The sequence below is a fragment of the Mesoplodon bidens genome, assembly GCF_964165515.1.
Source record: "Mesoplodon bidens genome assembly, chromosome: 8".
In the NCBI taxonomy this organism is placed as follows: Eukaryota; Metazoa; Chordata; class Mammalia; order Artiodactyla; family Ziphiidae; genus Mesoplodon; species Mesoplodon bidens.
This window is the reverse complement of record NC_138165.1, coordinates 16,322,848-16,338,792: the sequence shown is the minus strand read 5'-3', so window position 1 is coordinate 16,338,792 and position 15,945 is coordinate 16,322,848. Positions and strand designations below refer to the sequence as shown.

General features: G+C 48.2%; 1 protein-coding gene across 2 annotated transcripts in view; it reads right to left on the bottom strand.

The window, feature by feature from the left end:
- SCTR (secretin receptor) overlaps positions 1 to 15,514 on the bottom strand; it is a 62,749-nt gene extending 47,235 nt beyond the window's left edge. The window contains exons 1-2 of one of the 2 annotated variants that reach the window (XM_081241570.1): positions 15,080 to 15,514; positions 2,995 to 3,130 (exon numbers count right to left, since the gene is read on the bottom strand). In XM_081241570.1, coding sequence (XP_081097696.1) covers positions 2,995 to 3,130; positions 15,080 to 15,130 — 187 coding nt within the window. In that variant the 5' untranslated portion in view covers positions 15,131 to 15,514. The remainder of the gene's footprint in view (positions 1 to 2,994; positions 3,131 to 15,079) is intronic. The other variant, XM_081241571.1, reaches the window with a different exon arrangement.
- Positions 15,515 to 15,945: the final 431 nt, after the last annotated feature.

Genomic DNA, 15,945 nt, shown 5'->3' with positions numbered 1-15,945 from the left:
GCACCCCTATGCTCACTGCGTTATTTACAATAGTCAAGATACGGAAGCAACCCAAGTGCCCATCAACAGATGAATGAACAGATAAAGAAGATGTGATACATATATACACAATGGAATATTACTCAGTCATAAAAAAGAATGAAATCTTGCCAGTTATGACAATATGCATGGACCTAGAGGGTATTATGATAAGTGAAATAAGTCAGACAAAGACAAATACTATACGATTTCACTATGATTTCTATGATTTTATAAATGTGGAATCTATAAAACAAATGAACAAACATAACTACAAAGAAACACATTACAGAGAACAAACAGGTGGTTGCCAGAGAGAGGCAGGGTGGGGGAGGAAAGAAATAGGTGGGGGATATTAAGAGATACAAAGTTCCAGTTGCAAAATAAATGAGTCACTGGTATGAAACGTACAGAGTGGGGAATATAGTTAATAACTATGTAGTATCTTTGTATGGTGACACATCATAACTAGACTTGTCTTGGTGATCATTTTGAAACGTATAGAAATATTATATTACTATGTTCTGTATCAGAAACTAACATAGCATTGTAGGTCCATTATACTTCGAAAACAATCAAACAAACAAATTCACAGACAGAGATCAGATTTGTGGTACCAGAGGCCGAGCTGGGGGGAATTGCAGGAAGGTAGTCAAAAGGTACAAACTTCCAGTTACAAGACAAATAAGTACTAGGGATGTGACGTGCAGCATGATAAATACAGTTACCACTGCTGTGTGTTATACGTGAAAGTTGTTAAGAGAGCAATCTCAAGAGTTCTCGTCACACCATTGTTTTCTATTTCTTTAACTCTGCATCTATAAGAGATGACGGTGTTCACTAAACTTCTTGTGATAGTCACTTCATGATATATGTAAGTCAAATCATTATGCTGTGCACCTTAAACCTATATACTGCTGTATGTCAACTATATCTCAATAAAACTGGAAGAAAAAGAAATAAATAAAAATGGTTAAGACAGTAAAATTTATGTTACATGTATTTTACTACAATTAAAAAAAACAAAGCAAAACACTGACAACATCAAATGTTGTCAAGGATGTGGAGCTACAGGAACCCTCATTCACTGCTGGTGGGAAATTAAAATGGTGCAGCCACTTGGAAGACAGTTTGGCAGCTTCTTACAAAACTGAACATGCTCTCACCATACGATCTAGCAACAATTCTCTTTGGTATTTATCCAAATGAATTGAAAACTTATGTCTGCACAGAACAACTTGAAATAGAATTGCCAAAACTTGGAAGCAACCAAGATGTCTTTCAGTAGGAGAATGGATAAACTGTGGCACATCCAGACGGTGGAATATCCTTCAGCTCAAAGAAGAAATGAACTACCAAGCCATGAAAAGACATGAGAAAAACCTTAAATGTATATTACCAAGTGAAAGAAACCAACCTGAAAAGATTACACACTGCATGATTCCAACTATATGACTTTCTGGAAAAGGCAAAACTATGGAGAGAGTAAAAAGATCAGTGGTTGCCAGGGGTTAGAGGAGAGAGAGGGATGCATAGGTGGAGCACAGAGGATTTTCAGGCCAGAGAGACTACTCTGTATGATAGTAGAATTGTGGATACGTGCAATCATACATTTTTCAAAGCACGCTGAATATGAACACTAAGGGTGACCCCTAATGTAAACTGTGGACTCTGAGTGACGATGGTGTGTAGGTTCATCAGCTGTAACAAATGCAGCACCGGCTGCAGGATGCTGACGGTGAGGACGGCTGTGTGTTTGGGTGGCAGCGGGTAGCAGAGAGTACGTGGGAATGCTCTGTAATTCCGCTCCACTCTGCAGGGAACTGCTTTAAAAAATAAAGTCTGTTAAAAAGAAATTCACCTCACATAAAATTAACCACTAGCCATTTTAAAGTGTACAATCAGTGGCATTTAGTACATTCACAGTGTTGTGTGACCGGCACCTCTATCTAGTTGTAGACATTTCACCACCACCAAAAGGCAGTTTCTACACAGTTACTCCCCAGCCGTTTCCCCTGAGCCCCTGACAACCACGAATCTAACTTGTCTCTATGAATTTGTCTAATCGGGACATTTCCTACAAGGAGAATCAGATAACACATGGCCTCTTACAACAGACTTCTTTCACTTCACGTTTTTTAAAATTTATCCACGTGGTAGTATGTATCAGTACTTCATTCCTTTTTAAGACTGAATACTGTTCTATTTTATGTACAGACCACACCTTCTTTACCCATTCATCAGCTGACAGACACATGGGTTGTTTCCACCTGTTGGCTATTGTAACCCGTCCTGCTAAGACCTTGCCTGTACAAGTCGTTGTCTGACTATCTGTAAAGGATTATTCTCTTAATGCCACATCCCTCCCTGCCCTTAGATGAGTGAAAGCAAAGCAGGTAAGTGAAAGAAGGGAACAGAAATAAAATTAACATGTAAATATCAAATTAATAATATTTACAGTCCTGACTAACAATATTTAAATTAATAATATTTAAGAAACACCTGTATTAACATACTTTATCTCATATATCTTTATAATTCTGATGTAGACTTTATCACCTGTGTTTTATAGATCAGTAAAGCGAGACTTGAAAGGTTAAATAATTTGTCCGTGTTCAAACAGCCGGTGAGGGTCAGCCAGCCATGGACTCCAAGTTTTCCAGACCCCACGCTGCCTCTCCCATCAAACTAGCAGTAGAGGTGAGAGAATGGGTGAGAAGTACACTGCCTTGATGAGTAATTCCAGCTAAACGCTTACCTTGGTAAAGTCATCATGTAGAAGCTAATGGTTCAACAACCCTGGCTGTAACCACAAACTCAGAGAACCAAAGAGAGGCGATGACGTGGTTTCTCTGTGTGTGTAAAGACTGGTCACCAGGGTCACTCCAGGTCCTTCCCCTCAGCTTATTCTCTGAAAGGACGCAGCTGCTCCAGCCCCTACCTGCCCCCAACCCAGTGGACCTGGACGTAACTCACATCTCAGAGTGGGCCCAGGTGTGCACGTACCTGGGGCCAGGCGCCTGGCCCTCTCCTCGGCGAGTCCCTGTAGACACTGGTCCCGCTCTTCCCGCAGCACCTGCAGCACAGCGCACAGCCGAGGGAGGGCTCCCACCTGCAAGCCCAAAGCCAAGAATGTTCGTCACTGCCACGAAGCTGAATCTAGTACGCAGGGAAGGGCCAGACAATGGAGACTCAAAACGCGGAAGACAAACTAGTGAATATAACAGAAAAAGAGCGTGCTCACAGATACAGGCAACAGACTTGTGGTTACCAGCAGGGAGAGGGAAGGAGGGCAAGCTAGGGGCAGGGCAGTAAGAGGCACAAACTGCTCGGTATAAAATAAGCTACAAGGATATGTTGTACAACACGGGGAACGGAGCCCATATTCTACAATAACTATAAATGGAGCATAACCTTTAAAAATTGTGAATCACTAGTTGTACACCTAGAGCCTATACAGTATCGTACAGCAACTATACTTCAATAAAAAAGACTTGTAAAAAAAGTAATGTAAATTAGAGACTTTGGTTAACGTATCAATATTAGCTCATCAATTTTAACAAATGCACCACTTTTATGCAAGACATTAGTAATAGGAGACACTGGAGAGGAAGGGTTGAGGGGGTATATGGTCATTCTTTGTACTTTCTGCAGAATTTTTCTGTAAACCTAAATCCTCTCAACAAAATAAATTATATTTAAAAAAATAAGTGGGAGGAATCAGTTCACCTAGTTTAAAGACTCACTGTATAGCTACAGTAATCAAAACAGCATGGTATTAGAAGAAGAATAGGCAATGGTGTTAGAGCAACTGGACAGCTACAGATAACAAAATGAACCTTGAACTAAGACTCGTACCTAGTACAAAAATTACCTCAAAATGATCATGGACTTGAGCGCAAAACATTAAACTAAAACTTTTAGAAAAAACATAGAAAATCTTCAAGATGTAGGGCCAGGCAAAGATTTCTTATACTTGACACCAAAAGCACGATCCATAAAAAGAGAAATTGATAAATTGGACTTCACCAAAATTAAAAACTTTTGCTCCAAGAAAAACCATGTTAAGAGGATGAAAAGGCAAGCTACAGATGAGGAGACGATATTTGCAATCCGCAAATTAGAACTAATATCTAGAACAGACAGAGAACATTCAAAACTCAATAGTAAACAAATTAAAAAATCTATTTAGGGACTTCCCTGGTGGCGCAGTGGTTAAGAATCCGCCTGCCAGTGCAGGGGAAGCAGGTTCGATCCCTGGTCCAGGAAGATGCCGCGGAGCAACTAAGCCCATGCGCCACAACTACTGAAGCCTGTGTGCCCTAGAGCCCACAAGCCGCAACTACTGAGCCTGCGCTCTAGAGCCTTTGAGCCACAACTACTGAGCCTGTGCGCTGCAGCTACTGAAGCCCGCACACCTAGAGCCTGTGCTCCACAACAAGAGAAGCCACCGCAATGAGAAACCCACGCACCGCAAAGAAGAGTAGCCCCTGCTCGCCACAACTAGAGAAAGTCCGCACGCAGCAATGAAGACCCAACGTGGCCAGAAAAAAAAAATCTATTTAGAACATAGGCAAAATGCAAGAAAAGACATTTCAGAGAAGACACACAGATGGCAAATAAGCACATGAAAAGATGTTCAACATTATTAGCTATTAGGTAAATGCAAACTGAAATCGTAATGTGATATCACTACATGCTTATCAGAATATCTAACATAAAAAATGACAACAATGCTGGCAAGGTTGTGGTGAAACTAGCTCACTGACAAATTGCTGGTGGGACTGTAAAATGAGACAACCACTCTGGAAAACAGGTTGACAGTGTCTTAAGAAAAGCTAAACATGCAACTACCATATGACCCAGCCATTGCACTCTTGGGCATTTACCTCAGAGAAGTGAAAACTTATATTCACAAAAAACCTTGTACACTACTATTTGTAGCAGCTTTATTCCTAACAGCCCAAAACTGTAACAGTCCAGATGCCTTTCAATGAGTAAATGGTTAAACAAACTATGGTACATCCATACTATGAAATTCTACTCAGCAATAAAAAGGAACAAAGTAGTAGTACATGGACCAACTTAAATGAATATCCAGAGAGATACGCTGAATGAAAAAAGCCAATCCCAAATGGTTACATACTGTATGATTCCATTTATATAACATTCTTTTTTAAATTTAATTAGTTTATATTGGGGTATAGTTGATTTACAGCCTTTGTGTTAGTTTCAGGTGTGCAGCAAAGTGATTCATTTATACGTGTGTCCATTCTTTTTCAGATTCTTTCCCCTTACAGGTTATTACAGAGTACTGAGTAGAGTTCCCTGTGCTGTACAGTAGGTCCTTGTTGGTTATCTATTTTATATAGTGTGTATATGTTAGTCCCAAACACCTAATGTATCCCTCCACACCCTTTCCCCTTTGGTAACCATAAGTTTGTTCTCTATGTCTGTGAGTCTGTTTTGTAAATACGTTCATTTGTATCATTTTTTTTAGATTCCACATCATTTATATAACGTTCTTGAAACAGCAAAATTATATCAATAGAAATGGAGACCCTATTAGTGGTTGTCAGGAGTGAAGGGAGGGGGAGGGTGGGTGGGAGGGAGGGAGGTATGACTCTAACAGGGCACCACGCAGGGTCCTCAGGGTTGCAGACTTGTTTTGCACCTTGACTGGATCAACGTCAGTATCATAGCTGGTCAAACCCCGGCTCACTTGCAAACGCTAAGAAAGAAGTAAACATGCATTGCTATGTGGCACTAAGTTTCTGTGACTGTTACACAGCACAGCTGACTGGGTAGGAGTGACGTTTCCCAAAAGTGGGAGGCCATGTGCATTGCTGGAAATGAAGAAAGGGACACTGCAGCAAAGAGGGTCCTGAGAGCGATGGAGCAAGATGAGGAAGGAGGGAACACCTACAATGGGAACCTCTCCAAGAAAAATTTAACTTCCCTTGTGTTTTTCCCTGGGACTATGGAAAAATAAACATCAGAAGACAGTTTAACTTTTTCTTTTCATTCTACATTTCTTTTTCTTAAGTTGTAGTCAACTATACATAACATTTACCATTTTAACCATGGTTCAGTGTACAAAGTTGTACAATGATCCCCCCATCCATCTCCAGGACTTTTCAACTGGCCCAACAGAAACTCTGTATCAATTAAACAGTAACTATCCGTTACCCTTCCTGGAGCCCCTGGTCACCTCTATTCTACTTTCTGATTCTATGAATGTGTCTGTTCTAGGTACTTCATATAAGTGGAGTCATGCAATATCGGCTTTTTTGTGTCTGGCTCATTTCACATCCACATTGTAGCATCTATGAGAATTTCATTCCCTTTTAAGGATGAATACTATTCCATTGTATGGACAGACCGCACTTTGTTCATCCATTCATCGCTGGTTTGTTTCCAGCTCTTGGCTACTGTGAATAATGCAGCCAGGAACAGAGGTGTACAAATATCTTTTCGAGTCCCTGCTTTGATTCTTCTGGGTACATACCCAGAAGCACAATGTGTGGATCGTACGGTAATTCTGTGTTTACTGTTTTAAGAAACCACCACACTGTTCTCCACAGCAGCTGCCCCGTTTTGCCTTCCCGCCAGCCATGTACAGAGTTCTAATTTCTCTAGGTCCTCATCAGCCTTTGTTATTCTGTGTTAATAATATCCATCTTAGTGGGTACGAAGGGGATCATCCCACATTTCCTTTACCCTTATCCTTCCATTAAAATTGAATAAACTGGGACTTCCCTGGTGGTCTAGTGGTTAAGACTCCATGCTGCCAATACAGGGAGCCAAAAAATATTTTTTAAGACAAAATAGAAAAATAAAAGATGAAGAAGAAAAAAACTACCCTCTAGAGTTCACCCCCTTTAAAAAAAGTATTAAATATAATTTTACTTAAAATTCACAGGACGAGAAACCAGGGAAGGTGAAAGTATTGCTAAAATGTATATAAAATTTTCCTCAAGAGCTATTACTACTGAAAAGTTCCCTTTAAACAGTTTTTAAAAATCAAGTTGGTCTTTGTCTCTTAGGGGAAAACATAGGCAGAACACACTATGACATAAATCACAGCAAGATCCTTTTGGACCCACCACATAGAGTAATGGAAATAAAAACAAAAATAAACAAATGGGACCTAATGAAACTCAAAAGCTCTTGCACAGCAAAGGAAACCATAAACAAGACAAAAAGACAACCCTCAGAATGGGAGAAAATATTTGCAAATGAAGCAACTGACAAAGGATTAATCTCCAAAATATACAAGCAGCTCATGCAGCTCAATATCAAAAAAACAAACAACCCAATCCAAAAATGGGCAGAAGACCTAAATAGACATTTCTCCAAAGAAGATATACAGATGGCCAACAAACACATGAAAGGATGCTCAACATCATTAATCATTAGAGAAATGCAAATCAAAACTACCATGAGATATCATCTCACACCAGTCAGAATGGCCATCATCAAAAAATCTACAAACAATAAATGCTGGAGAGGGTGTGGAGAAAAGGGAACCCTCTTGCACTGCTGGTGGGAATGTAAACTGATACAGCCACTATGGAGTGCAGTATGGAGGTTCCTTAAAAAACTAAAAATAGAACTACCATACGACCAGCAATCTCACTACTGGGCATATACACTGAGAAAACCATAATTCAAAAAAAGTCATGTACCACAATGCTCACTGCAGCTCTATTTACAATAGCCAGGACATGGAAACAACCTAAGTGTCCATCGACAGATGAATGGATAAAGAAGATGTGGCACATATATACAACGGAATATTACTCAGCCATAAAAAGAAACGAAATTGAGCTATTTGTAGTGAGGTGGATGGACCCAGAGTCTGTCATACAGAGTGAAGTAAGTCAGAAAGAGAAAAACAAATACCGTATGCTAACACATATATATGGAATCTAGGGGGTGAAAATGGTCATGAAGAACCTAGGGGCAGGACAGGAATAAAGATGCAGACGTAGAGAATGGACTTGAGGACATGGCGAGAGGGAAGGGTAAGCTGGGACGAAGTGAGAGAGTGGCATGGACATATATACACTACCAAACGTAAGGTAGATAGCTAGTGGGAAGCAGCCGCACAGCACAGGGAGATCAGCTCAGTGCTTTGTGACCGCCTGGAGGGGTGGGATAGGGAGGGTGGGAGGGAGGGAGACACAAGAGGGAAGAGATATGGGGATATATGTACATGTATAACTGATTCACTTTGTTATAAAGCAGAAATTAACACACCATTGTAAAGCAACTATACTCCAATAAAGATGTTAAAAAAAAACAACAGTCCTATTCGTTTTCCCCTGGAGCCCTCCCTCCCCCAGACCTCCTTCCTCTTCCCAACACCGGCCTGTGGTTTTGGGGGCCGCTTCCCGCTCCCCCGGCCAGAGTTCCATTTCCTGGACTCCCTTTTTCTTTACTCTTCTTCCTTGTTTTACAGAAGCACGTTCTCTAGTCACTTCCTAAGAAAGCACACGGAGGAAGTAAATTTTTGAATCTCTGAAGGAGTGAAAAAGCTCTTATTCACTTGAGTAATTATCCAATTAATTAATAATTTGGGGATAGAAAAGTCCAACCTGCAGAGAAAGAAAATAACGAGGCAGACCCCAAAATAAGAGAGGAAAGATGTTAAGAGAGGGTTCTGTTAGCTATTTTGGGCTCTTAAATCCGAAAAGGTAAAATCTGGGAGGAGATACAATGAAAACCTGTTGAATTCTGAAGGTGAAGAAACGCAGCATCACTTTGCTCATCACACTTTACAATATAATTACTCACCTGCCAACACTGAGACCGGAAAGGAATAGTTTCAAGGGGGAAACAAGAGAAATACTAGTCTAGTTTATAGGATGAGAAAGAAAAAGAGGGAACTCGATCGTACAACCAGTTCGAAGCACAAAACGTCATCAAACACTTACTGGGCCCCCAGGACGCTCCGCGATCAAAGGCGAATAGACGCGGGTCCTGCTCCCGGAGCTCACCGGCTCCAAGGAGTCAGAGTGGCCCGAGGCGGGAGCGCGTGGGGAAGGCAGCCACCAGGTCACGAGGGACCACCAGCAGCGGCAGGGGCCCCCGGGAGGCGCCTGCACCCGAGAAGTCATCCCCACAGAGCGAAGATGCGGACGGACGAAACGGAGCCGGCAGGGGCCTGAGGGCCGGCTGAGGGCAGGGCCGGCGTGGCTCCCATGATGCGTCTGCTCTGGGGGTCTCGACAGCTCCAAGAACAGGGAAAACAAGGAAAGGAGACGTAGGCCTGGGAGCTGAGGTGAGAGAAGTGTGGTTGAGCAAGACTGGGTTTGTGACGCGGTAAGACAACCAAAGAAGCTCACACGGTAAGAGGGAGCAGATCCAGAAGATCAAGGGCCAGAGACAGGGCCTCGGGGAACGACCCCCACAGGCTGGGAATAAGAGCGTAAGGAAAGATCACGCCAGAGGAGGAACCTCGCGCGAGGAGGAGCCAGCCACGCGAGAGGAGCCAGCCACGCGAGAAGGAGCCAGCCACGCGAGAGGAGCCAGCCACGCGAGAGGAGGGGCCTAGCCACTGGAGGAACCATTGCGAGAGGAGGAATGTCTCGAGAGGCGTAGTGGGACCAGCGAAAGGTAGGAGCCAAGGCGGGGAAAGGGTCAGGGTGTCCTGGCACGGAATGCTTCCAAGAGCCTGGAGTCCCATGGGTGTCCTGCCCAGTTTGACCAGGACAGTCTGGGTGTGCGCCTGCTACCTTGATCTTGTTATTCATTAACGCCCAGCGCCTCTCATCAGTCACGTGGTCCCCGGGTAGACCAAAGACTGCACCCTGTCTAGTGAATGTGGCAACACAGGCCCTGGTGACTGAAGCCTGTGGGTGGCGGGTGGGAGCTAGGGTGCGGCTGGCTGAGAAATGGGCGGAGGTGGAGGCAGGGGTCGTGGACGCTTCTTCTAAGATGACGCTGGCCGTAAGACGTCAGAGATGGAACTGTGGCCAGAAGGCCCAGAGTGCAGGGGGAGGACCCTGTGCCACCAGGCTTGGCAAGGTTGAGCAGCTGATGGAAAAAGCCAGTCAAGAGGAGGACAGTGAGGACTGGGCTGCCTCTGTGTCGTCTCAGGACACAAGTCACTGAGCATGGTAGGGGTGGGGTGGGAGCACAGGTGTAGGGATGGCCGTGGGCTGGAGCAGACCCTCTGTTCTGCCTGGATGTGTTATGGACAGGATATCTGTGTCCCCCAACGAATACATTGGTGCCCTAACCCCGGGTGTGGCTCTGTTTGGAGCCGGGCCCATAAGGAGGTAATTAAGGTCAAATGAGGTCCAAGGGGTTGGGGCCCGGATCTGATAGGTTCGTGTCGTTATGAGAAGAGACACCCGAGGGCGCACTCTCTCTCTGTGCCCGCTCAGAGGAAAGGCCATGTGAGGATAAGGCAGCTGTCTACAAGCCATCTGGGGAGGGAGGGCTCCCCAGAACCCGACCATGCTGGCCCTGGATCTGGGACTTCCAGCCTCCAGAACTATGAGAAGATAAACGTCCACTGTTTAAGGGCCCCCAGTCTGTGGTGGTCTGTTATGGTAGGAGGAAGGGCACAGGAGGGTACAATTCAGACACCTCTGTGAGAGCAAGATGTTGCTCAGAGGAGGTTCATTCCCTGACTCTCAGGAAATGGGAGGTAGACCCGGTCTGTTGAAAATGAAAGAGGAGGTGGTGAGGTCAGAAATCTGAGAAGACACCAGGGGGAGCCTCTGGGAGCCAAGGTAAAGGGAACTGATGTGGGGCACGAAGGGATTCTGGAGAAGTCTGGAAAACTCAGGAATCCTGGCAGCACGCCGGGCAGGACATGATGCACCGGAGAGGTCCCTTCCCCAGAGGCCCCTTGGACTCTGTCAGACATGGCCTGTTGAAGCTGGGTGGGTCCCAGGAGATCCCTGTTTTCTCGTGTCCTCTCGAATGCTGGGCAGCCCTCTGTTTGTCATGTAAGCAAGCAGATAGGATCTGAGTGTTGTGGGGCTTGCCTTGGGCTGCAGGTTGTTCCAGAGCCCTAGCGAAGGTCAGTGGTGAGAAACCTCAGCTTGCTAAGGGCAGGGGTGCAGGCACCAAACCAGGGGCCACTGCAGGGGCCGCCCTGTGGGCAGAGCTCTAATCCTGGTTATGAAGTCTGCGCTTTCAACAAGGGGTGCCAGGAAGAAAGCTCTGCCCGTGCCTGGCATGCGGGGAATACTGGGGCTGGGACAGAGGGAGGGGAACTCTATAGCATCTCCTAAAAGGGGTGCCAAAGCCTGGAGGACTCCCCTAAACAGTGTGGGAAGCGCACCTTCTGTTGGACTCCGTGACCCCAGGCTCATCTCTGGCCCCCTCAATAAAATGCTGTGTGTAATCCAGTATTTTGTTTATGTTTTATGAAGCGATTAGATTAAACTGAAATTAGTGTCATTTTGCGGTGTGGGAGAGAATTTCATGACAGCACCTTGGGCACCAGAAACCAGAGCGGCCTCTCTTTGGGAGCAGACGCACGTTCTGGCTAAGAACCGCTGGGTTTGGGTCCTCACGCCACCGTGTCCAGCTGGGTGACCTTGACCAATGGCTTCACCTCTCTCTGAGCCTCTGTTTCATGTGCACAGTGGGGATACTGGTTGTTGGTGTGAGAAGTAAATCAGACAGTGCCAGGAAGGGCTGAGCAAAGCACCTGGCGGGAAGCAAGAGCTCAGTAAGGGAAGCCTTCACCATCATCACCATCATCGTCATCAGTCACGCTAATCTAGGGGCAGTAAACACTCAAAAAGAAACGCACAGATACTTCCTCAGAATATTGTCCAAAACTGCCAGTGACTTTCCTCTAAAAGGCTGCAGAAGCCAGATCCTCTGGTGACCTTTGCAGGCCTTCCTAAAATTCTGCTCACCCAGCTGCCACAGAGCTCGTCAGCCTCTGGGTCCAGATGCAGCCCAGAGAGGCGTGGGGACCACCATGTGTGCCAGACCCCATCCTTGGAGTTTCTGTGTTTCTGAGCCGTCAACTGAGAAGGAATGAAGGTGCGGGGGAAGGGAGGGTGGAGAAGCCCAAGGAACCCATGCCCTGCAGAAGTCTTCTTGTCTGGAAATGGGTCTCCATCAGGGACACCTGCTTCTGTCCTCTGGCTCAGATTCCCTGTCACCAACCCCACCACCCTGAATCCAACATCCAGTGACACCTGTTGTGAACCCTGTTCACGCATTTCCCCTGAAACATTACATTTAAGACAGTGGTTCTCAACCAGGGCAGTCTTGCCCTGCCTGCTCCCCGAGGGCATTTGGCAACGTCTGGAGACACTTTGTGTTGGAACGACTGGCAGAGATGGCACTGGCTTCTGGTGGCTAGAGTTCGGGGATGCTGCTGGACAGCACACAAGGCACAAGACAGCACAGCCTCCGCCCCACCCCCTGTCTCCACCCCCTCGTTCCCTCCCGTGCCAGGGGACGGCCTAGCTCTCTTCCCAGCACCCCTTGTGAAAAGCCCAGGTTTAATATCCAGAATTACAGCGTCAAAGTTAAGAAGCCCTGCTTGAAGGAAGAAGCAGCCCTGCACCCCGCTTGACTCAGGTTCTCGGATGGGCAGCTTGCCAGACGCCCTGGATTAAAGAGCCCTCCCCTGAGTGACTCCTCCCCCTTTCCTGACATATTTGTGTACAATTTTGTAAGCAACGATTGCTTTCAAGATATCATGCTTCGCTACCTGTTGCTATATGAAACTGTCCCAGCTGAGGACAGCCACTATGGATAGCACCATCATTTCATTCACCCATTCGTGCATTCATTCAGCCCACACACACTCGTTGACTCCCCCTTACGCTGGGACAGGCTCTAGGGATAAAGGATGAGCGACACTAAGGCTCAAGCTCGAAGTGAACATACTGGGGAGGACAGATGTGCTGGTAAACAATGACAATAGCATGCCAGGTAGAAGCCCTCATGAGAGACACGGGTGGGGACAGGCGAGGTGTGGCCAGGGTTTCCTACCCAGGTCTCAGAAAACTGCCCCATCAGCCATCAGCACTTGTTAGTCCACTGGCAAGGGACCCTCCCGACATCACCCTGTATGGAAAGGTGGGGGAGGGGATAGTAATCAGCATTTGGCCTTAGTGACTGCCCCCCCCCAATTAGAAATATGCCTATGATTTCCCTCAAGAGGGAGCACGGAATGAATAAAGAATTGTTTGAATGCCCTTCAGTTTCAAAATCGAATGTCTGACACCTCAAACAAACAGGAAAAAAAAAGCAGGGTTTCATAGGCTGGGAAATAGTCCAACCGAAGTAGGTCAGTTCCACTCCTACTTGTTGAAGGAGTTCTCTGCCAAGAAGTGTGAACCTCAGGTCTGGATAAGCCCATAAAATCACCAGAGAACCAAGACTGACACACAGGAACCCACCTCGAAGAACACAGAGTGGTACCGGCGTGGATGAAAATGAACGTAAAGACAAGGGGCGTCCCGGACAGAGCTCTGGGCCCTAGTCTCAGCGCTGCCACAAACCATCTGATGTGGAACAGGTCCCTGCTCTCTGTGGGTCTCAGTTTGCTCCCCTGTAAAAGGAGGTAACTGGACCAGGGCATAATAAAACATCCTTCCAAGGCACACAGAAGACTTGAACCAAGGGGAGGCTCTCCTTTCCCCTCTGTTTATTCCTGAGATGACACCGGGGTCCCCTCGAGATTAAAATGTAGGTTGAGCCTCAGTCCTGAAGCCCAGCTACCTGTCGATTTCTTCTGATAACCGCAGAGTTACTGCAGATACTTAAAAAGGAGGCTGGGAGGATCACCAAGAGGGAGCGGCTGCCTCCCAGCCCTGGGCACCGAATAACAACACACCTGGAGGCTGCACTGGGCTTCGAACTGTCCCCACCGTCTGAGGTGGCGTTTCCCCAAAGTGGGAGCTCAGACTAACGAGCGGGTGCTGTTGCCCTAGCACCTTCCAACTCCAGCCCTAGGACAAGAGGCTCCAAGTTACAAGCGAGCTGGGAACAGAGCCCCAAACCCCAGCCTGGATGCCACACAGCTGCCCCTCCTGCGTGCCAACACTCCTGTCAGCTCGGGAAGCAGGTCTTTCTTGCAGTCAAACAGGATAGGACTACAGGAAGGCGAGGTCACTGGACGCCAGAAAGGACTTGCCCAGGACTGAGACTGCACACTCAGAATTAGGTGCCCAAGTGCTCTCCCTGGGAAGTCTCTTGGGACAGAGGCCCCGGGGGCCAGTTTGGAAGGCTGGTGGGAAAGAGTGGTTCTGGAATCTGTGCGCCCACTTCCCAAGCCCCCGCCCTCGCTTCCAGCCAGCCAGTCTGGGTGCAGCCACTTTCCCATTCACAAATCCCACAGGGAGAGGCCCGGATTCCCTGGAGTTTCCGAGAAAGAAAGAAAAACACGCCACCCACTCTGCTGCCTTCTCGTTCTCGGCCAGCTCCTCCCTGGGCCTGATTTGGGGAGACCAGCTGCTCCCAGGAGTCCCCAGACACACAGACATTGGGGAGCCAAACCCACAGGAGAGACGAGGGGGAGAGCCGCAGATGCGGTCCCATCACAGAACCAGCAGCTGCTGCGGCCAGAGTTTTCGGAGGTCTTCCCATCCGCAGCCCGGTGTGTGTGCAAATGTCAAGGCTTTGGAGCAGACGGATTGGGTTCCAGTTGTCTTTTCTTGGGGCAAGATTTTTGGTCTTTCCAAGTCTCGCTTTCCTTGTCCGCAAAGTGAGGGTGAAAACATCAACCTCGAAAGGCGATGATGAGGTTTCAAGGAGAGAACGCAGGCAAAGCGGCCGGCACACAAAACGCACGGCCAGGGGCGGCTCCAGAACTCCGCCTAGGAGGGCCCCGGAGGCGCAGCCCGGGAGGAAGGGGTGGGCTGGAGGGCAAGGGGGTTATCTCAGCGCTCCCTGCCCCCGGGCTCACGCCGATGGTGTTTTGGAGGAGCGGGCCCTCAGGAGAGGAGCGGAGAGACATCGTAGCTGTAGGGGACGCATGCGGAGGAAGGGCTCCCACTCCCCAGCGGAAGATCGGCCCCCCACCCCCACCCCCACCCCGCGTGGGACCCGCAGAGGCGCGCGTACTCACGGCGTGCGCAGCGCAGGCGAGCAGCAGCAACGGAGGCAGGAGGGCGTGCATGGTGCCGCGTGCGCTCCCTGGGCGCCCCGACGGCCGCCTGCCCGCGCGCACCGCCCGTTCCGGGCTCAGCGCTCCCCGCCTCCCCTCGGACCCTGGTCGGCCGCCGCGCCCCGGGGAGCCATGGCCGCACCCGGGACTTCGCCTCCTCGGACTAGGTGGCCGCGAGCCACGCCGCCCGGCCGGTTGATACGTACGCAGCGCGGCGTGCGGTCCTCCGCCCACCGCGGCTGGCTGGGGGCCGGCGCGGAGGTCGGCGGCGGAAGAGGCAGAGGGAGGGCGCGGCCGCAGCGGCTCCCACGGGCTCGGCCTGCCCCGCCGCCACACCCCCGCGGACGGAAAGAGCCCTCCCCAAAGCCCGGGTCCGCCCCGCCGCCGCTGCGCGGCGTGCGCCACCTTTTCGAGCCTCTGTTCTCCTCCGGAACAACACGTCTAATAATACCCACCTACCTTCCGGTGAAAGAAGGTTGGGCGAGTGCCCTGGGACACAGCGGGCGCTGGGGAAATCGCTATGGCATCTGTTCTGGGGGGCAGCTACTCTATTTCCTATTTTCACTTTATTTTTCTGATTAGTTACACACGCTCATTCCAGAAAGTTGCACACCCATCACGCTGAGAAGCCTTTGATGAGCACGTGAGATGGAGGAAGACCATCCGGTGTACCCAGGCGTTTGGGGCTGTGCTGGAGGCTTTGTGCTTCCTGGCGTCCCCGGGAGGCTCTTTCAGCATCAGGCAGGTGTGCCCGGCAGCCGCTCATGCTGAGTCTGAGGCCTCAGATGTCCTGGAGGTTGGCTTTTGGCCTCTCAGTACAAGGCATC